Raw genomic sequence first — 26524 nt, 5'->3', positions numbered from 1 at the left:
TACTTTCCTAATAATAATTTCCTATTTCTGATCATAAATAATTGTCCGTATTAATCATAGTTAAGTTTCTATTTTTGTATATGTCTTAGTCGCTATATATATTTTCTTTATTTATATATTATTGCTTTCCAACGCACACTGATACATAATGTAATGTAAAGAAAACTAACATAAAATATCCTTCAATCAGCTGGCTAAAAATCTAGATACATACTAGATAACTAGCGGTAAGGCCATTTCTTTATTTGTATTTGGATCATGTAGATAAGTTAGTCAATATTGTCACTGCGGCGCATAAAGAGACGCTGACAAGATTAAAAATTATAATTCCTTTACAACCGAGTTGCGCGCATATTCAAGCTCTAAGGACGACTTAGCAAACTTGATACTAGCACGAATAAGGATCGGTATCGTTCAAGTTTCTTTCGCAATTAATTTATAACTTCCCTCTGACGCTTTTGAACTTTGATACTGGTGTTCACTTAGAAGTTAATAAAACTTCCTTATAATAGGATTGCTAAAGATTTCGTATAATGTCTCGTTTCGGTCCCAACTCCCAATGTGTCTATATAAATATTGCTAAATTTATTGTGCGGAGTTTTATAGAAAATTGTTTTACTACCAATATGTTTTGATATTGAAATTCACAAACAAATTATGAAGTTTCAAAAGGATGATAAAGAAAATAAAAAGTTCAAATCTTTTTTATATCTTATCATATATTTTTTAATCAATAAAGAATAAACATTGTCAATAATTATATAATTAAAGAAAGTGATTTAATTATGAGAATATGATAACTATACTTAGTATTATATATCTTTATAACAAATAAACTGAGTAGTGGGCCAATTGAAAATGTTTCAACACCATTGCTACATTATCCCTGATCATACCATATTTATATCCAAAATAATGTCTAGTCATGCGAAACCGAGGCATGCCGCTAGTTAAAAGATAAAATATAAGCACTTAAATAATGATCTAAAACCCGACAGCGTATCATAAACTGATATTAAAGGTTGAACAAATTTAAAAACCACTTTCTTTTTCGTTTATAACGCTTTATTGCCATATCTTTTTTACCTTGCCCTAATAGAATTGAAATTGTAAATTAATTTTCTTTGAATGAATTCCCCGTTGACACTGTAAGGGAAAATCTTACCAAACGTCAGGTCAATTATTCGAATTTTAACCATTTATTTGACTATCTATGTACAGTAGAAATGATTTGGTACATTACATAAAACTCCAGAAGAATTTTAAATTTATATTTCTTTGTTAGAAATTATTTGTTTAATTATTTAGCTAGTAACGTAATTTTGCGTCGGTTATAATTAATGTAATTCTTCATGCTTGAAACCCTAGGTCCAATATATAATATGAAAGATAAGTATTGTGTTTATTTGTTAAGAACAAATTCAATAAGTGCGAACGGATTTCTTTCACCATAATGTATAATTTTCCCTAGAAGCTTACAGCAGGCTGGCAGACCCCAGTACAATAATTCAATTTTCTATGTGTGCTTTAAAGTCAGTACTAAATTAAAAGACTGTTTCATCCTAGAGTATGAGCTTACTTACATTTAGGTTGATAAATCGATGTGAAAAGCAGAGATCCCTGATTGGTTCAGGGCAATTGTGTGTCACGACTTCACAGCAGGTGTTTTCTTCGTCATCGTCGTCTTCCGACGGTCCAGGACCTGCCTCTCCTCCGGGATCTATAACAATAATAACAATCTCAATTTCACATTCAAAATCGATTATTCTAAAAATTCTGAGGTCATTTGTAAATTATTTTGTTTAAGTTCAATTAACACATGATTATATAAAATAACACAAAACACGAACATTGCAATAATACATATATAGAAAGCCCAAGACTCGTAAACTTAAACTTAAACACATAGCACTATTATTTTAACGACTAAAGGGGGGTACCACACATTTCCGTCTATCATCGGAACAGTCAGTATTCGTGTTCTCGGGGTCCAAAAACTACGCTAAAAACTGAAACTACTTAGGAACCTTCAAGAAAAGAGCGTATCAATACTTAAAACAGCGGCAACGCACTCGCGAGCCTTCTGGAATTGAGAGTGTTCATGGCGGTATCAACATCAGGTGAGAATCCTGCCCGTTTCCCCCCTATAAAAAACCATACGACCTTTTTAATGCATGATGATGAAGTTATTATATAGATAATAATATATGTGCTTCGTAACTGATTTATCGTTGAAACTGTCGGTGCTAAAAGGTATATAAAATTTGAAATGTGACAGCCCTTTACTTCGAAGCTCAGATACCCTATTACGTATCCATGTGCTAACGTACATGGTGTTTGGAATAATATAGTTGTATTATTCGTATTGGTTTACTTCGACTAAGCTGTAAGGCCGTCTTAATAAAGAATATTATTCCGTCACGTTTTTATTCACAAAATTATTATTAAGTAATTCCAGTTAATATTACTTGAGTTGTTTACTTGACAGAATCTAAAATAAAGGGCCGGTAAAAAATGGGACACAATAATGCGGACATTGTGAGCGGTAAAGACTTAGCAGGTTAGGACGTCGCTGAAAAGAGAAGAAAAATTCATCAATTAATTAAAAGATTTTTATGTTTTTAGAGGTTTAAAAAATTGGCAATTGGCAATTTGAAGTGAATATAGACTCAGATTATTTGGACATTACTCCTAAACTACTTAAAATAATTGCTCTTGCCGACTTGCGGGTCTTAGTACATAGCAGATTTATAATACTTCAATAGTTTGGAAATAAACATAGCCTCGGGGCGAATGTAGCTTTATACTAGGAAAATAATTTAAGAAATCAGTCCAATATGTAATAAAAAACCTACTCTTCTGGGTTTTTCTTATCAACCGCGACTCTAATGAAACTATATAACATCAGAGGCAAAGACATTTTAAAGATTTTCGTACATTTGAAGGTTCTAGACGGGTACAAATACTAACGTTTCCCACATCTTTATTTCACTTTGAAACTGGTTTGAAAACACCCTAGACGGGGTTCACTAAAAGATTCCCGTAACACAATTAGGACTGTTAACCCGATCTGGCTATTTAGTATGTCGTTTGATTCCGTTGTGTTTATTTCCATGTTATTTTTGGTTATCAACCTTACTCGTACCGTAATAAGATCTCACATTTGGCAAATTTTCTCTCATTTCCTATTACATGTTTTTGCCCTATTTTCACATTACGTTGCGATTTTATAAGCTTCAACGAAATGTTTGATCAAAAATAATGCTTTGCGAATTTTAGCTAGTTGATTCAATAAATATTGTACCTCTATGGATATGTATTAAAATTTTGTTCATAAAACACCTTCGAATACATTAGGTTAATTTAGAAAAATTGCATTTTAATGGTTAACAATGCTTCTAATGGTAATTACGTGAACTTATATATAAATCAATACAAAACAAAATGTGTTTCTGAAAACCCGATTGCGATCTATAATATTATTCTTTATTTCACGCATTTATCCTGAAGGGGAATTCAGGGGAATTATTTCTGCCTAAGAAACAACGGATCTCCACGTGCTATGGCCCTGACATGACTTCATGACATTCACCATACATGCTCGTCGTTTATTGGTACTTTTGACTTGTCCCATCTCTAATACCTCTTGGATTTGGTCTAGATATGTTCGACAAGGCCTATCAGACTTCAACATTCTCGGTTGCCTTGTATATCCTACTACCGCTTTTCGTTCATCCTTTCTACGTGGTACAAACCACCTAAACAACCCTTTCGTATCTTTTTCACGTTTCTCACTATTCCTTATCCCATCACGCAATGTTACACACATACTTTTTAACGCTCTTATTTCCACAGAATTTCTTTTACTCTCATATTTTGTCTGCCACACCCAACATTCACTAGCGTTTGTTAACGTCGGGATGAGCACTCCCCTGTACGGCTGTCGAGTAAGAGCGTCGAGCCTCGTTTAAGATTTCTTGGCTAGCAGGTTCCCAGCATTCTCTCGTCTCTCCATATCATGGTACTTTCCATCTGGAGTAAACAAACACCCTAAGTACACGAACTTATCCTGTTGTTCCACTTTTTCTCCATCTCTCCCCCTAGCTCCTGAAATAACTCCAACGAAGACGCAAGTATCACTTGGTCGTCTGTGTATATTCACTAGTAATCTACTTTTAATCCTCGTTCACACTCTATTAGACAATTTTCTATGAATAAGCTACAACCATATGTTATATTAACAAAAACAAATGCAGGCGTATAGTTATTAGAAAACCATGTCGAACTCAAGTGGTTACTTCACACGATAAGCGGCTAATTTTCTGAAACAACTTGCTACTGGTATCGATGTAATTTAACAGGGACAATGTTTGTCCATTGTCCGGTTACATTCGACAAACAAAAGTGCCATAGTGTGTTTAACTATATTTGTTGGGTAAAAAACGCAAAATTATTTCAATCAAAAAAATTATCGATAATCTATCTTCTGTCGATAATCTATCATCTATCATCTATCTATATCACCTAGTATCTGCAATAGGAAACATTTTAAAAATAAAGCTCTGAAGGATTTGAAATGAATGGAAATTGGCGTGGAGGCGAGACGTCAGAGATATTATAAGGAGGGAAATGGTTGGAAAGCTAGCATTGCATCATCAACCTAGACCAGTTTTATAAACATAAATGTGGAAATAACACTCTAGCAAATTGTGATAATAAATTTACATGTCAGATACACAAAGATTTTATAATATTAAATTTGTACGGCTCACGAAAAACAAATATTATTTAAACAATGTGTTAATTTATTTATATTGAGATGAGGTGTCTTAGAGGCTGATAGGATAGATGATGAAATCGGTTCAAAATAGAAGATACTACGTAATAAATTACGAAAACTCCTGGGTCACAGCGTGATTGAGACCGTCAACAACCTTATTACAAGACTAATTCTAATTAAATAAATGCTTATTAAAAAAACATTTAAATACGTTATAACTATACAGTGAGAAGTATGCGTGACTTTATAAAAGAATTTATGCCATTAAAAACATAACTTGTAAAAAACCAAGTCTCAAGTTGAAGGGATGTTCAAATGAATGAAACATTTTGTTTGAAGCTAGGTGTCATCTGACTTTAGTCGTTTAAGACAAGGGCTTATTAGATAATATAAGGGGTAGTGAGAGGGTACCGACGCTGGACAAACAAAAAACTGTAACCTAAGTATGGATTCTTAAAACTAAGTCTCACATCTATTACCTATACAGAGTATAAGCGATGTCGACCCATTGTACTATATCCGAAAAACTAACGTTTTACCATATATTGTAAGATTGATAACATTTGCGCTTCTTATTATTAACTAAAAATATATATATGTAAATACGTATCTTATATAATTTACATAATATACTACCAGTTCCTACAGAGGGCGTAAAGCGGGTGAAAATAACTGGTAAGAAGCTATCCGCCGCTCTTTTTAATTGCCAGGTTTTGGTACAAAGAGACAACCCGAAGGAAGTACAATAGTAAAGGTCTACTTTTCTGTCGCCTTGCAACTATTTATAAACAGTAAATTTGTATTTCATCTAATAATTATTAATACGCCGTGAACTTATGCAAATAAATAAGTGTAAAGCGTGAAGGAATCATGTGATACGCAACCACATACGATCATATGGTTCAATTAGGTATATTAATTACTAGGTACAGTCGTGGTTTGACCGTGCGACTCTCAGCTCTGAGGGCGTGCGTTAAAGGCTGTACACCAATGGTATATTCTTTCTATGTGGACTATAAATACTTGCTCGTGCGGTGCAAACATCATAAACCAATTTTTTATACATTTTAACACCGCATTTAACCTTGCTCTAATGGACATCCCTTGTTTCCGATTGAAAGGTGACTTAACGAAAAGGTTAAAACATATGCTGTGATGTGTCTGTGTTATCTCCCAATTTTCATAATACTGAGTATGTAATAATAAAAACTTCTTTTAAAAAAAAATGGCATATATGCTCGGCTAAATATATGAATAAATTTGAATGGGAAATCTAAAAACGACACCTGCCCTTCCAAGATTTGACATACGGGAGTAGTACTTAGCGTTTAGTCTTCACTGTGAATAACCCTAATTATTCAGGCTAAATTACTTGCCGGGTTCTATACGACCTTAAAGTTTCACTCATGTTATTTTGGTCAAAGCATAATGTTATATAGGTATTATTTCTCAACATACAAAGATATTAAAACAGTCCATTAATTCATTGTAAACCTTTTAAATAAAAATGGTTTAGAAAATACCTAGTCTGAATCCTACACGCAAGACACTATATTCGTTTTTACAAGTTCTCTCAGCAATATTAATCACAGGCTGAATAGAGATTTAAGGATAAATTATATTATAGAATAGCTTGAATATCATTTCTCAAGGCTTTTAGATGTATCACTTATACGTTACGTTTTTAGTTGAGTGCTTATTGTGAAATGTTTTGTCCTACAGCAATAGCGGTATCTAAAAAACTGCAAACATAGAACACTGGACCAATGATTAAAAGCGTTACACGTCTACGAAAAAAATATTCTACGTACAATGTAATCAAAACCAATGCATACCAGATTTATCATACGAATTTCTCAAACTCCCTAAAACATTTCATTAAAACAACACCGAACTCGTTTTCTATGGGAGAATAACGCTGAAATTTGAAATGCGATAGGGAAGGCCGAGGATAAAAATTATGAACCCAGACATGTTTAATACTGTTTCGGAAACATTTAACATTAAGTAAAAATCAAACAATTACTCTAACCAAACGTTATGCAAATAATATAATGAATTCCCGTTAATGACCGCTGAAGATGTTTACAAAATAATGTAATTAGTCTTTTGTATTTAATGATTTAATTGTCATAGTATCTTACATACTTAAACCGATTCCATTTCAATGTCTCAATTAAACAATACTGAACCAACCGTTGTGACAAAACAGGATTGACCGTATTCAGGCAAAATTTTTATTTTTTATTTAGCAAATAACTAAGGAAAGCATATGTATAGGTCACTCAAAATGGATATCATACACTGAATAAATTAGGTTCTTCCATAATTACATCTTAGCTCATATAAACATTCTAATACTAACACTGCGTAAAATCAATTTACTCCCTCGTAGGATGTACTCAATCAATTTAAATCCAAAGTAAACATACGCGAGGAAGAATTTATGATGTTATGAATAATTGCCTATACGTCAACATCGTCATAGATGGCACGTGGAATGAACGAATTGCCAAAAAAGTATTTAAAAAAGTTTTGAATGTATATTTAAAGTACACCTGCTCGTAGAGATAAGCGGGGAAAACGGCATAAAAAATTACATCTCAAATCCGACATCAACTAATTTTAAACTAAAAAATTTATCTAAACATTTTGAAAACAACTGTCATATTGCTTTAAAAACTTGATTCCCCATACCAACAAGTCGCATCAAATGCCATTAAAATAAATGGAACATGCAATCACTTCATTTTAAAACGGAAAACGGTTTGAATTTGCAAAATACACATTTGCTTCGTACATTGAATTCGAAAAATAGACAGTAATCAAGCGTTTATGGAAATAGCGGAAAATTAATGATTTGACGTATTAACAGGGACTAATTTGTGATTTCAAATGTGAAATGTGTAATCAACTTCCAACGTAGCTTTACGAGAATAGAAAATATAACGCTAACTCTTTTTATCAATTTTATATAAAATTGCGAATATAAAAAATGTTGTAGCGTGTATTTATATAATGATTATTATTAATCCATAATGCGTGTTGTTCCGTAAGCAAAATGAGGAATTTTAAGGCAAGGGAATATCTTGGTAATTTAACGGCGGTTGAACTATGCGCGTAATCCGCTAATACCTACTACGATGTTGTCGATTGGGCACTCTAAGTATATTTTAAGCTACAAACTCGACTCAACATTTGTTGACAGACTTTCAAGTACCTTAAAATGATTCCGCTTCTTCCTTATTAAATTTACAATGCATTTAAGAGGATGCATAGGAGAGGAACTATCTTTAATGAGATAAACTCAATGCCATACAGGACATTATTTATTATTTTACATAGAACGGAGTATCGCAGACTTTTTAAAATTATTGGTTGAAAGATCATATGAACAGCATGATTCTAAAAAATTTTATACTACTCCAATTTATTCACTCGAAAAAGAATGTTTATTTGGTTACGAAAGAATGATGTTTTTGTTACATACAAACATAGTGAATATTTAGGTGTTGTGAAATGCACTAGGAACTAACCGCTAACATTCACAATTTCAAAATAACCAACTTTATTATACAAATTACAACTCAACTATAATTTTACCAAACTGCTATGCGGTACAAATTGGTAAAATTTTAGTTTCTTATGAATTTACATAAAATCTATAACTCGCATCAATGTATAATTTGATTTATAAAATTAAATAATGTTTTATAAAAATCTTCTTAATAGTAAAACTTGCCTGAAAATACATTTAAAATGTAACTAGGATTCCCTGACAAAAATAACAAAATGGAAAAAGTCACAAAACAAAGGATAACATAAGAGGATTAATGTGTGCACGAATGAAGTCGGAAGTATGAGCTCTATCGATAAAAATTTTAACAATGGTAGCTATTTCTATATAACATTCATAACTAGATTCTACAAAAAAATACATTCTTTGTCCGAAAGTCTATTTAATTATTTTTCGGTTAGTTATCCAAAAAAACAAGAAGAAAATGACTTTCTTGTTTTTTTTTACAAATATCATTTAATTTTATGCATTCAAAATTACGACGCGATGAGTTAGGGAATTTTTTTTACCTCAATTTATTTGTCTGGGAAATCATGTTTCTAACGTTTTCTACAGTAGTATTCAGCGTAGCAAAATAATATGTTTATATATGTGGCCATAGGTCCGAATATGATAAGTTATACTGAGAAAAATATACTTATTATTCTCTGATCTACGACCACAGGTATATAAGTTCAAAACTTAGGCGATGCTTAGCCGATCGAGTGTTCTCGAAATGACTATTTCCAATTTTTGTCTGTCAGTAGTACACTCTCATCTCCAGAACTACGGTGTCGTCGCGCTTTTTATCTAATAATAAAAAAAACATAAAAAAAGTGTGATGGTGATTAAATTATTAAATTGAAAAATATTAATAATATATGATACCTCGATGTCTTTATGGCTGGCAAACATATGTTTATTTAACATAGAAAGGCCGAATAAATAAAAACCAGCTGCTATTATACTGTTACTACAAACCCACACAAAATTGCGGATGAAAAACGAAGCCAGAATATAATAATTATTTTTAAATATTGTTTTGATTTTATGTACATAATTTTGTCGACTACCTGTTGATAAATCTAAAATAGAAAGCGTATTTGCTACGTCGTAGAAAACTATTTAAAACAGAAAAATTATAAAAGCCGCTTATACAGTATCAGAAACTAAAACTAAGTTCGTGGGCGTTGAAAATATATGGAAGCACGAACAATGAACATACATCTTTCGAATCGAGTAATAATTTACATACTTAATATCAAAAAGAAACAATATCGCAAATAAAAAATACATAGAATAAAATAGTTGATCTTACAACTAGAAGCGATCAGTTCTAGACAGTCCAGACTAAGCTAAACGTTTAAAATAACTTTAGAATACGGATACAAATTGTATTAGAGCAAAATTATTGTATCGATACTTGCCTATTGAGTTCGCTTATCAAAAACAAAAGAAGTTCAGCTTGTGGTGTGAATAACGGATTCGTGGAGAGGTGAGAATTTGGTACAAAAAACTGAATGCATTACTTTTTACTATGAATGGTCAAATGGAAAGACGGAGACTGTCGAAATCTGCGATTGGATTAGAGATATTGTCTGTTTTGCGTACGGCCGCGGCTTTTGTATAAAGTTCAGTCGATAGTTTTACACTATAGTCACTTATAAATTTTGCCCGAGATGTAATCCTAAGCTAGAAAAGTTTTTATCCTTATCTTTATAAACTATTATTAAATGTCCTCTAAATTACAAAAAAAATAATATAATAACAGGACACCGTGAGTTATTTCTGCAAAACCCGTCATCTTTTAGTCAATATCAACTCCGGGGAAATAAATACAGATAACACAACTTTCTCTACACCTGTGATACTTTTGACATTCAACACCTTTTGTCTTCAGTCACCGTGACCACGCACGCTGTAAAGCACGTGAAACGTCGGAAAAATTTAAATTTAAAATTATGTCAAATAATTATAAGTTTATATGTATTATTATAGCTTCAATCCGGTTAAAAAGAGTTTCCTTTCAATTTGTTTTACAAATTATATGTTATGCTATGTTAACAAAAGACAATAGTAAGATATTATTTTCTTATATTAACTTTCACATTTATATATCTATAGGTAGAAATTTATGGCAAAGTTATGATTTATATAAACTTGTATGGTTTGGTTTATCATCTAACTTTGCGTCAACAAATAATTTTAGAAGCCTTAGAATATATCCCTTGGATTAGCTTTTACATTTTTGTTTATACATATTATTATTTTTTTTCTTTAGATTTTACTTTATTTTAGTTATAGTTAGTGTTACGTGTTAATTGTTCCATATTAGTGTTGACTAGAAGAAATCGCTTGTTAGCGATAAGGCCGCCCGTTCCCTAATAACTTGTGTAAGTTGCTTTTTTTATATGTATGTTTTTGTATAAAGTAACGAAGTGTGAATAAATAAATAAATAAAAATCATCGAGTTAATGATATAGTGATTACCTAAGAAAACTAATAAATAAAATACTAATTTCGGTTAACGTATCTAAAGTTTTAACCAACCCATACTACATATATTTGAGCCCTCGTTTCTGCATCTACTTCTGTGCTTTCGCAAACTTGGAATTATTCGGTCCGAGGTCACAATATTCCTATCACTACGGTAAGCTCACAGATCTCATCCGATTGATCAGATTATATCAATCGGAAATAATATCCGTTGGAGCTTATAATAGATAAATATTTGCGTTACCCAAAGTTCTTCGACAAATAAGTCATAACATTAAGAAAATATTCTTAAACTAAAACGTATTTCAATTCAAAGACATCTTAATTAGTATTCATAAAAATTCTTTTTAAATCTATTATAAGTACTTGGAGTGGTTTATGTATTATTTATAAATTCGCTGTTAGTATTCATTTCCTTTCAAAATTAATATTTAATACACGCAAGTACTTTTGAATTTAAAAGCTTTAGTATAACACGATACTAGTCAATGCATATCATTTCACAATTCATAAGTCTTCTAAATTGACCAATTGCTATACCATGTCAAAGTAAAAAAATTGTTAGGTACTACCGAACTGCACCACTGTGTAGTGGTACAGTGTTCAGGTAACCCGTTTTCAGGACTATACCCCTTTAATTAAGGAATAGTCTAGAATGATTTTTCTAGGTATAGGACAAGGATGGAATGATACGCGAGAGAGAGAGAAGATTGGAACCTTCTCGAAACTAGACTGAACACTTTAGAACACCGTACGACAAAGACACAGCAATGTGGGAAAGAGGTAAAGAGTAGTTGTAGAATTCTGCAATCGCTACTCAGTAGCAATCCTACCTAGAGAGTTCTCGAATATCGTTCAAGATTATTCCCAGGGATATATAAGCGACCAAAACGCGAGTCAGTTTCGATTGCGATTCCGAGAGATTAACATTGAAGCGATAAAGTGCGAATAGTGAAGACAAGTGATAAAGTACTGTGTGAAGTACGCTTAATTGAAATTGCTAGTGACCGAATTTTGTGTGTGGTCATCAGTGTTTTTCTCTTCGTAATTTGTGGTTTTTTAGTGTAATTAAATTCCTCGTCGATTTAATTGAAAAAAAAAACCCTTGAATAATATGTATTACACTGAACTAAGACAAATATACTTTATACTAGATATGTAAAAATAGTCCTACGAATTAATTTAGCCAGTTGTTTAACGATTTTTCATATACTACATATGACATGGGTTGTGCGTGTACGGGCTGAACCAATCAGTATCCACTTCAATACAACGTTAGACCTCACTTCTAATTTAATGTAATGTATAGTTGATGTTAAAGCTATAGTGTTTATAAACCTCAGTTATTGTTAATACGTCTGGTTTTAAAGTTTTGTAGATATTATATTTAATGTGGCTATTTTAGCTCAATTAAAGTTAGTTTAAGAATAGTGTTAATTGTACGTAATTAGGGGTGATTTAATATAAAAAAAATTAAAAGCAGCTCTTATGAATTGGGTTTATACATCTAAAATTTCAGACGTATTTGCTACGAATAGTAGATTAACTCAAATTCATTAAATTTATTATAATAATTTTATAATTAATATAAGATAATGCTTCGCTTAAATGGAATAACATTTTAACTTTGTTGTATTAAATATGTGTATGCTCGTGTTATAGTGAATGTATGAAAGCCACACGCTTACGCTTATAGTATTAGCTTAAAGCGCTTAAAGCGCATTTCACGAACAATTTTTGTATTAAACACTTAAGAAGTGCTGGTAGGCTCCTGTGGCCTTTCTACTTTCAACTTTAGATTAAAAAAAGTATTCGAGTTACAAGAAATATTTATGTTAATTCGATTACTATTTTAATATTACTTATAAGTATGCAGTTGTGGGTAATGAAAGTAATATTTTTCTAAATCAATTTTCCAAGCCACTGATAATATTAACCATTTTCTCCTGAGAGGTATTCCAGATCTTACCGATGTATATTGAATTAAAGTATTTTCAATTTCATTCTGTCCTGTTTTATAAGAATTTGATGTTAAATCAGTCTGTCTTGAAAAGTAAGTTATACATTTGCTGGATGCAGATGCAGAGACAGAACCTGCGAGGTGGACAGATGACATCACCATGAAATAGAAGTATACAAAAGGCCCAATGCCTAGTTGGAGGAAGATGAAAGTTGGCTGATGATGATACTATTATATTTCCAATAATAATTAGTCTTTTAAATTTCATCTAAATTACTATTTGTAACAATAATTAAAACCTCGTAGTTCAATCTGTGTAAATTCACAGGAATGCAACAATGTAAAAAGTGGATATACTTCAACAAATGTCACATGTTTTTTTTGTAATCAATTCCGATATCTTTAATTTTAATTAATATTATAATAAACATACTCGTAAAATGTTATTATGCTTTGTAAAAAGTAGCCAAACAACGAACTAAAGTTTACATATATGAAAACTAATCACTCACCTTCTCCGAGCAATGGTTGTACGTCGACATCGGGTTTTCCCGCGGGGCAGAGGGGTAGGGAAGCTGATGAAGGCTGGGGGGCGTTTCCCTCCGTTTCCACCTGACAACAGAAAGGATTACCTAAGATAGTTTTCCCATTGAAATATTATATGAAAATATTGAAGTTGTTGATTAGTTCCATGACGTCGTAATGGTTATAATGTTAATAAGTAAGGTTCTTAAAGTTTATTATGTAGACATTTAACTGGAAGATTATTTAGATGTATATCTATATATTTAATTTGTTCTCAATTAGCCTTCAGCTTTAATTAAGGAAGTGAATATGTAGTGTAGAATGGCTCTTAGGCACCAAAATTGGACACAGCAGGTTGTTGGTGATTGTAAAGCTTAACATACTTTATTTTTACTTGCGTTTCTATTAATGATACACGGATATATACATAGCTACGAAATTTTTATAATTTTGATGATAAAATTATAACTTGTTTGCAAAAAGATGTATTGGCACTCTTTCTCATACGGCATCGTCCCGAAACAATGGAAGACTGCCACAATACAACCGACCCACATTTCCTTCGGTATCTAGAAGAGTACCAGGTACGGTTTTCGTCGTGGTCGTTCAGCAGGTGACCTTTTAGTATACATTGCTCACAAACAGGCTGATGTGGTAAAAGCCTTTTTTATCGGGTATGGCACAAGGCACTTCTTGCGAAACACCTAGCTTAAAGACTACCCGTGAGGTTATGCTACTGAGGTTTCCAGCTTTTTGACCGATCGAAACATCAAGGTCCCTTGAAGAATGTCTTAGCCTAAATCGAATCCTTTGGCGTTGCGTAAAATATAGGTTTTCTCTCCATTTTTTATCACATATATTATAGAAAGTGTTCCCATGATCTTCAGATCACTACTTGCGTCCAAGAGTTATCATCGAACGTCATGTCAAAATGCACCGTGAGGTCTTGCGATCCACGACAGAGTGCTTCTGACTTTTTGACCACCTTTATGGAACCAGCTCCCATGCCGGGTAATTCCGATCCGTCCAAGACTTCGAAGTGCCTTCAAGAGAAAAGCGTACCACTTCCTTAAGCCGGCAACGCATTTGCAAACCTTGCAAGTTAGATTTTATTTTACTATTAAAACAATACGTGCAAGACGCATTTACCGCTAAATTAATTCCCAATGAATCAGTAGTTTTGAATTTGTAGACACAACATCAAAATAATGTAAAACTATTATGTATAACCTTTTACAATATGATAATAACATTTTTTAGGGAAAAGACTTTAATTGTAATTAATTTTTTAATCCACTAACCTTTCGTCTTGCAGACATTGGATGTTAAATATGAAATATTGTATGCTAATACAAACATAATAAATTCCCGATTATCACATTTTACAGAAAATTGCATTAAATTTGACGTGACCATAATGTCATTAGGGTACTTTGACACATTTCAAAATGACGTAAATGAATAAATGTCCTTATAGGTATTTAGCCTGTGCATTTTTAATTAAAGCGTTTCGTATAATTTATCTATAGGTGAGGTAAAATATTTGCTTTGACAAATTATAATGATGAAGAATACAGTAGCATATCACCAGGACCTCCTGACCTCAAATTAGTCCATTATCCTTATATTTTTTTCGTAGCACAAATAGGTGATGAATTGATATGCCTAACATAGGATGTAAATTTTCGGCCCAAATACGTGCCAGGTCTCTTCGTTCCATTAGTCGTGCGAGCATTTTTAATTACGCACATTAAAAGAAAACTATAAAACAGCTCGACAGGGCTCAACTTTCCGATGTTGTTTTTCCGAACTTTTAAATAACAAATATTTTTCTCCTCTATCGCCTATATCTCTTCCACATAATATATACACTTTATTTATGTTATTGTAAGTATTTATGGTGTTTCAAGTTGACAATTCGATTAAAAAGAGCGTGAACAGATCCTCGTTGTTCACTTTGTTTCCTTAATGAGTGTAATTTATTTAAATACCTTTTGCAGTCTGTGCTCTGTAATTTTAGTGTTTTTCTCGTTTGTTTATGCAACGCTGTTAAAAAAAATAAAACAACATTTGCACTTTCTGTAAACTCTGCTCGCAGATATGAACCAAATATTTGTTAAATGTCAAAAACAATAGTTCTTTTTGTATAGTACCACTAATTTGTGGCACTTATTGTGAATGTATGTGTGAATTGCTCAAAAACCAAGTGTTATAGTGAATTATATAAGTTCGCTAAAACTACCGTGGAAATTTAAGAAAACAAGGGGAATGTTAGAAACGTTAAATTACATTAAGAAAATAAGACCTCATCTCCTCAGTCCACAAAAAAATATGAATTAAATTATCGTTTAGTTTCTATTACATAAGATCAGAGCGATTTTTAGAAATTAAATCAGACTTCCGTGACTAATAAGTCTTACGTTCGGCTAGATCGTAATATTAAATTATGCCTTTATGTAGAGAGAATTTATAGAAAAAGTATATAGATACGCGAGTTATGTAACCTTACATTAGGTAAGTTGCATATATATTTATATAATAATAAGAAGCGTCAACCAATTGTTAGCCATCGTCACAGATGGCACCAAAAACATTTGCCCATGCACAACATGGCGCCTCATAAATTGTAATACAATATTCTGTTTCCGATAATGTCCAAAAAGGTTGACTTCACTTGTATTGAAGAGTCACTTAGATTTTTTACCCTTACGTGAGCCAAATTAGTTTTTGTTAGCGTCGAAACCCTATCACCCTTATGTTAGATATAAGCTCATGTTTTAATCCATTAAAGCCAGTTGTTACCCAGCTTCAAACAAAGAGTTTTATTAAAACATTTCCATACAACAACCACCACTTAACTAACGTTTTCCTAAAACAGTTTGTATAAATTTACCTACCGAATCAAAACATACGATGAGTTGATCTGATATCATTAATCATTGTTAAGATTTATAATAAAGTCATAATTAAACTGTCAATATATGCCACTTTAAGGTATAATTAAAACTCTCTACTTGTGCGACAAGCCAAATTAAATAGCGCTGGCCTAGGTAATAATTTTAATCATAAAATAATGAACACTTGAAAATGTTTAATTATTTGTTATTAATATTATATCAAAAGTTTATAATTTTGTGAATTATGTCTGTAGTTCATGATGATATAAATGTATCCTCAATCTTCTCATACCTCTCAGTAAGCGTATTTAGGCCATAGTTTAACAATATATTAGAAATGATTGCTTAAGCAGAAGCTTAATACTAAAAGCATATTAAATTCTCTACATTTCCCTTTCATCTTTTTGTTTCAGTTAGAATTATGGAGGCATTAATAGTTGATAAAATATGCTTCAGTAATATCTCTACCTAAAATAACACCCTCATTATTATCGTTATACTATGATTTCTTCTTAAAAAACTAAAGCCTTAGACATCAAATTTGTTAAATTAATAATTACATCGAATTAATTAAGATACAAATAAAATATATCAAACAAACAATGACAGAGAAGGACTATCGTCATTATTTTAGTTAAACAATACAATAACCAAAATTAAAAAAATAAAGTAAGGCGCTACAGCCTTTTTAGGTCTGCGCCTCAGATTTATGTTTTATGAACATTTGTCAATCAAGCCCCTGTGCCTGTAACACGCCGTTGATTTTATGAGTCTAAGGCAAACCCCTTTTCCATTGGTGCACAGACGGGGATCGATGCTACGACCTCAGGGATGAGAGTTGATCGCTGAAGCCATTAGGCCAACAATGCTCAATAATCAAAATTACAATTACTTATAAAATACCACTATTACGTGAGGATGTGACGGTCTTCATCCGTAATAGTTTTCCACTGTCTTGTGTCGACATTACCAAAGGTGCTTTTTTATATACAGCATAGGGGAGAAAGATGTCTACGGGACGCCCAAAACTCGGACTTTCCTTAGTTGGTCCGTTGCCGGCTGTTGAATATGTTATGCTCTTTATTAAACAGTCGAAGGTCGTATCTTCTAGGGAAAACCCTCACCGGGAGTTGCATTCCGAAGGAAATGCAATTCCCCAATTCTCTGGGTCCTATCATAGGATACCCATATCTCCATGGACTATTTGAATAATCTATTATTTAAAGAAAACACTTTTTCAACGGAAGTTATATATGTTATTTTAATAAAAGACAATAATCTTTTATTACCATTTTGACCTAAATTCGGAATCAATTCGAGCTTTGATTTACCGAAATATACATTAAAACAGATTCAACAAGAATCGTCCTTATTTTCAGGTCATTTCATGAAGTCGATGAAATATGCGGCGCTTGCCTTTTATTAGTGAAATGTCAAATATACTTTGTTACATTAACATCTGTTACAGTCCGTTCATCATTTAGTAGTACCATATCAAGGATTCCCTGGCGAGGTGGGTATTAAGCCATGCACGAGTTCCGGGCGTACAATTGCACGTTCCTATCGGTTCAATTGCAAAATGGATTCAATATTCGAGACCCACTATGATACTACAACATTATTCGCGTAGCTCTAGTCTGGGAGCTACTCAAGAGACTTTTATAGACGAATGTGTTTCATTATGCCTTAAGGCATATTGTCTCGAGGAGTACTCTATAGTATGGAATTAATAATCCGTTACAAATATTTTTTTAAATCAATATTTTTTTTAAATTACAGATCTAATATTCGCGTGATTCGCTGGATTATGTTTTTTGCGTGTATGGATCGTACAATTACGTGCGCATCGCATTCCTTTGATGTCCGATAACAAGCAAACATGAGCCGAAAAGCTGTTATTAAAGGTAATCGTTAAGGATCAGAAGCTATAAATGTTTGTTGGACAGTAAAACATCAGCGTAACCCAAAAATATTAATAATTTTGTTCTTTATTCATGGTCTCCTAGACTACAATTGTACGTAGAAATACATTTTCTTGAATAAATATAGGCTAAGAATGGAATGCATAAAATGGTATCGAATACATGGAATATGTAATATTGCTTTATACCGAACACTTGTTTCAATACAGGGCGCTTTCCTCGGTATCGACATAATATAAATGTGTGACCATACTATATCATATACATAGAAAACAAAGTAAAATTTCGAACCTGAAGATCATTTTTTTATATTGAACGAACCAATCTCGGGAAATACCGAATAGTTCAGTGTTGCTTAATTAAAGCGAAAGGGAAAGCGAGTGTTAACTGCCTTTATGACAGATATCAATTGAATTGAAATTTTGAAACTAAAATGTACACTTTTGTTTGGTTTGGTAGATTAGAGCCAAGTCATGTTATTTTATTTTACTAAAGTACTTATATAGGCTTATTTATTATTTCCGTATTGTTCATGTGAATTATTTCAATATTTAGAATTTTGTGATCACAAAGGACCTACGAAGATCCATAAGGATTACATCATTTACCTAATACATTTGTTATTAGACTCAAGGGCTCACATGTACCGAACCTTAGAGTTTTCTCTAACAAATAAGCAGAAATACCGATGTATCTACAATATCTGATTATCTATAAACATATATAGACTTTAATTTACTTAAAATTCATATATTTTTTACGCTTAAATTTTGAATCTAAGGCTAAGAATTGGATATTTATATCCTCCGAAATTGCGATACCTAATGAAACAGACGTTTTTCATTATCATTAAAGATAAAGTTAAATTGTTTTTCGTTGAATATTTAATAAGATGATTAGTTTTTATTAAAATATTTATCAACGTTAACTTTAATTAAATTTTTCAAACCATATATGTTTATGCCACTTAGACATTTACGGATATAAGATGAATTCAATAGTATACTTTCCTAGAGTTTGTAAAATGTATGCATAGCAAGATCGTTCGCCCAACGTAAATGTCTTTTTAGTTCTTAGTCAAAATTTGTTTATTAGGAGACTTATTTAGCAGTTCGTGCATTTGGCCATTATATTTCCAAGGAACACTTAAGCTCTGCCAACCATTTATTAATTGGTACCACGAACTACACTTGCCTACGAAACTTCAGTATCTCAATGACTACAACTGTTGTAAATTGCGCGATACCTTAGCATCTAAAAATAATGTAAAGCATTTTTCATTATATTGTCAGACTGTTTATTGTTTTAACACTTTTGAATTACTGGTAAAATTTCCTTATTTTGAGGTGTAAGCTCCGTACTCGAGTCCTGGGATTTACTGGAAAAGGTTTCCTCGATGTTTTTTTGTTACTGGTTTGGTAATGCTGGATAACTAGATTGTAAAATAGGTTGACATTAACTATAATAATAAAAATTATTTGTTTCAGATTATATGTATCTTGTTTTATTTAGTTAGGCGTTTAGTTGAGATTTCAGACCTCAGCCACCTTTGTGCATGTCTAGATCAGACCGTCAATTATCACCCTTGTTGACTGTCAACAATATATCGCAACCATGGTAAATATATTAGGTTACCAAGAGATTCTATTTGAGTATTGCTAATATCTTGATACTAACAATCCGACATTTAATTAAGTCAGCCAGTCAATGGTACAAGCATAAACTACAGAACATTAATACTAACTGAAATTAGTTTGTTTCAGTTAGTATTAACAAGCTCAGTTAGTCATGCCAAGTTTCGAACATTGTTTTACCAATGATCTAATAGCGTGTTAAATTCTAAACTGATAAAGTATTAAATTTATCAGAGATATAGACTTCAATATTTCCGGACCTGTTGAAGTTTTCAGTTTAATTATTTCGTAGCACGAACATAAAGTAAGTATTGAACGATTTGTCTGAATAATTTAAATACATCATAAATATGTATGGAATAATGATTTTAAATATTTAGGAATTTTAAACGTATCAGCATCGCAATACAGTGAGGATACGCAACCGGCATCAATGCTACTTTGCAATAATATTGTGTAGTATACGGTTTATTAAAAATTAAATAAATAAAAGTTGGCACCTGTTAGATAGTACCGGTAAGTTCAGAGCAGGTATGTTCCTCGTTCAACGAATAATCGTTAAGGTACACACAGGGACCAAACTTTTTAAATTTGTTTTAATTTTCTATTTATTCATTTTTAACTATTACTAGTACCATGTAGGCTAAGTATATTGCAAATACTGTATTATTTGTATGTTGGAAATAAATACATTTAATTTTTGGTTTAAAGAAGAAATATGATAAATTTACGTGATATTGGATCTTTAATAAATCACTAAGATTTGTGTAGAGGGTTTGCTTAAAAGAAGCCTTTTCGCCTTAGGGTAAAACAAACCCGAAAGATAGTAGATACAAAGTCAAACAATTCTCAAACTATTGACATAGCGGACCTGGCATGTTGGCTGTAAATTATGCGTTGGTTGCCCCAGGAGCAGTGTTTGTGAGGTCCGAGGTGGCGACTTCCGACACACATCTAATTGAATAACTAGTGATTGGTGTTTGACTTGCCGACGGTCTGATTGTTCGATCTAAGTATTTGCTTGACCTTCCTCGAATACTTTCCTTTGTTCCCACTCGTAACTAGATTAAATTGAAGCCAAGATCAAATACACTTTTCTTTGTAACATGTTTGTACAGTTTATAAGGTAAAAGGTATTGCCACCATGAATCTCTTAAATAATGTTCTTCGGGAATACTGACATTATGTTAATTAATCTGATGAGGTTGAAAATATGTTTAATTTCAATTTATATTCAAAGTTATGCACATCAATATTAAATGATATACCAAAATCTTGTTCTAGAAAGTTAATTTGTTAATTTACTTAAGTATATGTTACATACACTTAAATAAACCGTAAATATACCGCATATAGTAAATAAAGCGTAACCAAAAGAGGCATGGAAAGAAGTTTTAAAAAGAAAAGAAGAATTGAAAAAATATATAACAAGAATTTAAGAGATATGTGAATTTAACAACTAAAATGGAAATGTGCTGAACATACCATAATAATAGGAGTAGATAAATGGAGCAAAATTGTAACACAATGGCAACCAAGAGGTCATAAAAGAAACAGAGGTTAATTAAAAGGTGGTGATGAAATTATGGAAATGGCTGGAAAGACCTGGACGAGATTGGTATATAAGGAATTGCCCGTAGGTACATAGAATCGGTTTTGGTAGATTAAGAAATACAACAACTATAATGTATATATGTATTTTGTATTTGGCTATAAATATAAATAAATAATAAAATGGTTATTGTGTAATGATTTCAAATATAATTTTTTTTATGTAAATTAACGTTGTGAATGTGAACAGAAGTTCCACAACTTGACGTTTGCAGGTTATTTATTTGAAGCGTAAACATTTTCATTCTTTCTAAACAAGGATGTTTATACGCCCTCGTTCATTTTGATTAAGCTGTTTGGGTAACAGGGTATAGTGTTAAGCATAGGTTACGTGCACTTATTAAGCTCTAGAAGCTTTTACACAAATAAACATGTTCAAGTAAAATAATAAACTTAATTAAATCTTTTGAAATCCTTATCAATTGTCTTTTGTTGATTTGGTATATATAGATGTAAAAATAATGTAGTCGAATAGTTAACGTAATATTAAAAACATTTAGTTTTCGATTGTACATATTATGTAATCTAATTAATGTAAATTAATACTTGATTATTAATTCCTAGTTCTCTCGGTAATAATAAAGAAAAGTTTATGGATGCAATGTTAATGATTCATGTTGATCTCTTTGCAGGGAAGGTCCAGCAGCAGGAGCCGGGCTACCGACTGAGACACATACATACCGCTATCGCAGTCTTCTGGAAACAAGCGGGGTCGTGGGTCGTTTCCGGGGCAAGAACGTACGAACTGTACGATGGGTAAATATTGATACTTTCTTAAGGCACTTTCTGGCTTAGTTTCCACTTTTCTTGTGGCAGCCATGTTTTGTTGGTGGATTTTTAAATTTATCTTTTGGAAAAAAGTTACTCTGGAACCTTTAATTTTTTTGGCAAAATTGCAATTAACACAATGTGTAGAAGAAGGCACTCCTACAAGGATATTTAATGTGAACTGGCTACAAGACCTTAATTCATACCCCGATAGACTAAAATATTTAAAAATGACTTAAACATGTATTGCAGATCAGCTGTTTTTGTATGAAGATGTCAATAATTTGTATAATTGTCCGGAAATGATATCAACCTGTGCTTTCATAGTTAAAGTTTTCGCCAAATATTTTTTTAAGGGTTCATGGACTTATTTGGGTTATAACAGCATCACATCAAGAGTATGTCGAGAGCACAACAGATTCTTTGTCGTCTTCAAGACGGACTACACCGCTTGGTTGTTTACAATTGAGTCCTGGCCAAGGCTGTTGAAGCGAGATATTGAAACGTTCATTCAAGGTTTGGCTGACGAGATATGGCGGTACAGACCGTCTGCTTAAAGATTTAAAGTGGCTTATTATGTTCGTGTGAAATAGTATTGTAACCCAGGAGTGATAATATGTCCTGTCAATAGACAAAGGCGTGAGCTTTGAGCTACACATAAATGATACTTTTAGAAACTGCTTTGTTACTTTTAAAAGAATCGCGTAACCACATTTGGATGGGCCTACGGGATAGTATAGTTTTGCCAAAATTGAACTATGTGAATGTTAGTCTACGATCCCTGCATGAGACAGCATACCAAGAAGACTGTTCAAAATGTTGAAACGGCTTGTGTTCGTCACTGTAAGCCGTGTAACATGTTACACCATTTATAACCAGGCCAAAAGTCTCAGAGATAAGGCATTTTCATTTTGCATTTTTACATTGCTTTTTGGGGATGGTAACACAATCTAGTAGGTAGTCTCGATATGTCTTGTATAAGCTTCCTTAGTCCTCGCAAGTAAGGATACCTTGTAAAAATTATGTGCATTCCTATTGATTACGAGTCAATCGAGTCGAGTCATCGTTCAAGCTTTCAGAGGGACTTTTAAAGTACAACAAAATGGTGGAAGGGAGGGATCAATTTTTGTTGGACAGTACCTTGGAATTGTTGCCTTTCTTATTATAATTAATACGTATACAATCTATATTTATTTATTATTATTTTATTTATTAACACTTCGTTACATTACAATATATGAAAAGTTTAACACAATTTGGAAAGGAGGGCAACTGGCGGTCTTATCGCTTTCGAGCGATCTCTTCCAGGCAACCACTGTGAGTGAAGGAAAAAAAGTATTAAATATATTTTATATATATATTTTGATAACACATAAATTACTTTATATCTTTATAGCCTCACTGAAAACCAGTCTTGTGGTCACTTGCCCGAATAGCCACAACGAGCGTACTGAGTGAGGCCAAATCAACACTTCGTATTATATGTAATATGGTTAATTTAAAATTTTCCAGCTATCCAACCATCCCATTTTTCTCTTTTCTATACTTTTCAAACTTAAGGACCGTTACTCTGAATTTTGGTTTATATGTTATCGTAAGTGTGTTTAATACATGCTATAATATATAAAGTTTGTAACAAATTTCGCAAGACTCACAAAACTTTTCGTTTTAATTAAAACTTAGTTGGTTTACTTTGTCTAAGTAAAGATTTAGTTTGTAAAATTGATATTATTATTATTATTATAGTCTCATTATTTCCATAATGAATAATATATATTAAACTATTCTATCATATTATTAATTATTACATAATATGTGTATGCATTACAAAAATAAGGTATTGCTATTTTATTTATCCTTAAATTTTAATGATTAGTAATTTAATGTATATAACTATATACATTTTAAATATTAAATAAATCAAAAAAATATTATGGACCCCTCTACGGGTAAGGCCTCCTCCATTTTACTCCACATCAGTCTATCTTTTGCTTTGGTGATCCAGTTTTCACCACCTATTCTTTTTATCTCATCGATTTTTTTCCTTTGGTCTACCTCTTAATCTTTTATTTGTTGGTCCTTGCCAGGTAGTTACCCTTGGTGTCCATTTTCCCTTGTCCATGCGTGCATTTTTATTATTATTATTTTTGTTGCTTTTGTGTTTCTTTTCTGTTGTTGTCTTTGTGTGTTAAGTATTCCACCGCTCTCTGCCTCACTTGTATTTTTCTTTTGATGTAGTTATTGTAAATCCATGTCTGATTGTCAGATAAAATTGATATATTATAGATATTAATAAAATTGTTTTATAAGTAAGACCTACCTAAGTGTTGCTATTAGTACTAAGTACTCTTGTATTATTCATTAATCGTTATGAAGTCCTGAATTTGAATACCATGAAGTTTAAGCTGCTTAACGAACACGTCGAACAGCAACGCAGTGCCGGCGTGGACTTGTCAAGGCATTCAACAATAGGTTTGTGGAGGAAGGAAGGCCGTTCCAAGTAATGATAGGTTAAAGGCCTAACGTTGAGAAGTTAGCGCGATTCAGGGTATAACGCCTTGGCGGAGATGTAATGTCTAAAGCATTCAGGCTTTATACTATAGCTACGGCTAGAAATATGTATTCGCTTTCATTATGTGAGGGCGCTTAAATTTTCTGTGCTGAGTACGTATACAGTCCAAGCCGTATATCTACAGGTAGGTTGTGTGTTATCAGATGAATGTTTTTCAATATCTTGTTCAAAGAGATAAAGGCAAATTATTAGCAAATTAATAGCACAACAATCGTAACATAGTTATAAAATATACAATTATACAATCATATTAAAAGTCATCAGACATACTGAACACAATTTAGACGCCACAAAAAATTTAAAAGCGATAAAAAGACAGTCATAATTGTTATGAATTACATTACGAAATGAATGGCATGCATTTGAAATCAGTTTCGCGTAATTAGTTTTGAAATATGCGAAAGTAATTTCGTAAAATAATTAGTGTCGTGAAACTCACAGTATCGCAGTAACTATGGCCCTACCAGAGCATCAAAGTAATATTTTTCTATATTCAACGTAGCAAAAGAGATGCTTCTCTATAAACTTAAAGAAAGACTACTAAGAAAAAAAGACGTTGAATCCATCGAGGATAGTTAGAAAGAAAGCATTAGGGTGCAATGAAGTTAGTATTCGAATAAGCAGATGAAGATCCTGAGAGCAATAATACTATCTTCGAATGAGTAAAGATTTTATTGTTTTACTGAGAAGATTATCTAACAAATTATGTAAACAAGATAGATGTCGAGAAGCGTTAACAGCAAAACTTCAAATTATGCTGCGTTTTTAAGCAACTGCAAATAGTTTTAAGTCTTTATCATACAAATTCAGGGTGGCGTCATGTAGTTGCATCAAAATACACACGTCCATACAGCACAGGCGCTTTCGTGATACTAGTTTCACGTGGCATTTCCATCATGAAATTAGTTGCATGAAACTAATTTCCCCAAAAAATCGCGAAACTTATTTGCATTCGTTAAATTAATGCATGAATTACGAATATATTGAAGTACACGTGAAATTATTGGTAAAACTAATGTCACGAAATTAATTTCGTAATGTAATTCCGGCATAATAGTAATTCTATGTAGTTTTCCTGTTCAAGAAAAAGCCTTATGATCAAAAAGGTTCGAAGCTTCAAAACATAGATCATTATTTGATGTGTTTTGCGTATTTCTTTTATTGTAACATCGTTTGCGTAACATGAATGAATTTTCTTTATTAATATACATTTGTTTGACAAAATCTCATCGGGTACGTTTGAATATATATATCATATTTAATAATAAAAACGTTAAATTTAAAATTAGTTTCAAGTTCGAAGTGTTGACAAGCAAATCTTGTTCGGATTCAGGCGTTGTTGAAGTTAGTATTCATAATCCGAGAGTATTAAAAGTTTCAAGCTTGTTAAAGTCCGTTCTGTAAAGTTGGGTAGGTACAAGTTTAATGTTTTTGTAGCTGGGCATGTTGTCGGTGAACGAATATATAGAACTTTAAAGTACATTGTTGCTGGCAGTTGTTACCACAATGAAAATGGTCGACATACCATCTATTTATTATGTCAAGTGTTCAGTGAGTTAGACCAATGCGTTGACTGTATAATACATCTTCCTTGTATCTTAGGTATTTTGTTGCTGATATCTCGTCCTTATTTATATGCACTACAGGTGCCTGTTTCCATCTAGCCAAGATAATTGTATTATACGCTCCTGACATTCCTTTACATAAAAATTGAATGCAACGTTCGATAAACTAGGTCGATTGTTCACGTACACAAAACCTTATTAACGGTAACTTAATAAGAAACCGCAAGTAACAACAATG

The 26524-nt window shown here is 32.2% G+C and overlaps 1 protein-coding gene across 1 annotated transcript in view; it reads right to left on the bottom strand.

Moving 5' to 3' along the window:
• The window catches only part of LOC123718791 (adenylate cyclase type 6), a 129621-nt gene that overhangs the window by 44616 nt on the left and 58481 nt on the right, over window positions 1–26524 (bottom strand). The window contains exons 4-5 of the mRNA XM_045675580.1: window positions 13305–13404; window positions 1584–1720 (exon numbers count right to left, since the gene is read on the bottom strand). Coding sequence (XP_045531536.1) covers window positions 1584–1720; window positions 13305–13404 — 237 coding nt within the window. The remainder of the gene's footprint in view (window positions 1–1583; window positions 1721–13304; window positions 13405–26524) is intronic.

The sequence above is a fragment of the Pieris brassicae genome, chromosome Z (genome assembly GCF_905147105.1).
Source record: "Pieris brassicae chromosome Z, ilPieBrab1.1, whole genome shotgun sequence".
Taxonomy (NCBI): Eukaryota; Metazoa; Arthropoda; class Insecta; order Lepidoptera; family Pieridae; genus Pieris; species Pieris brassicae.
The sequence above is the reverse complement of the archived record's forward strand: the minus strand, read 5'-3'. Positions and strand labels throughout refer to the sequence as shown.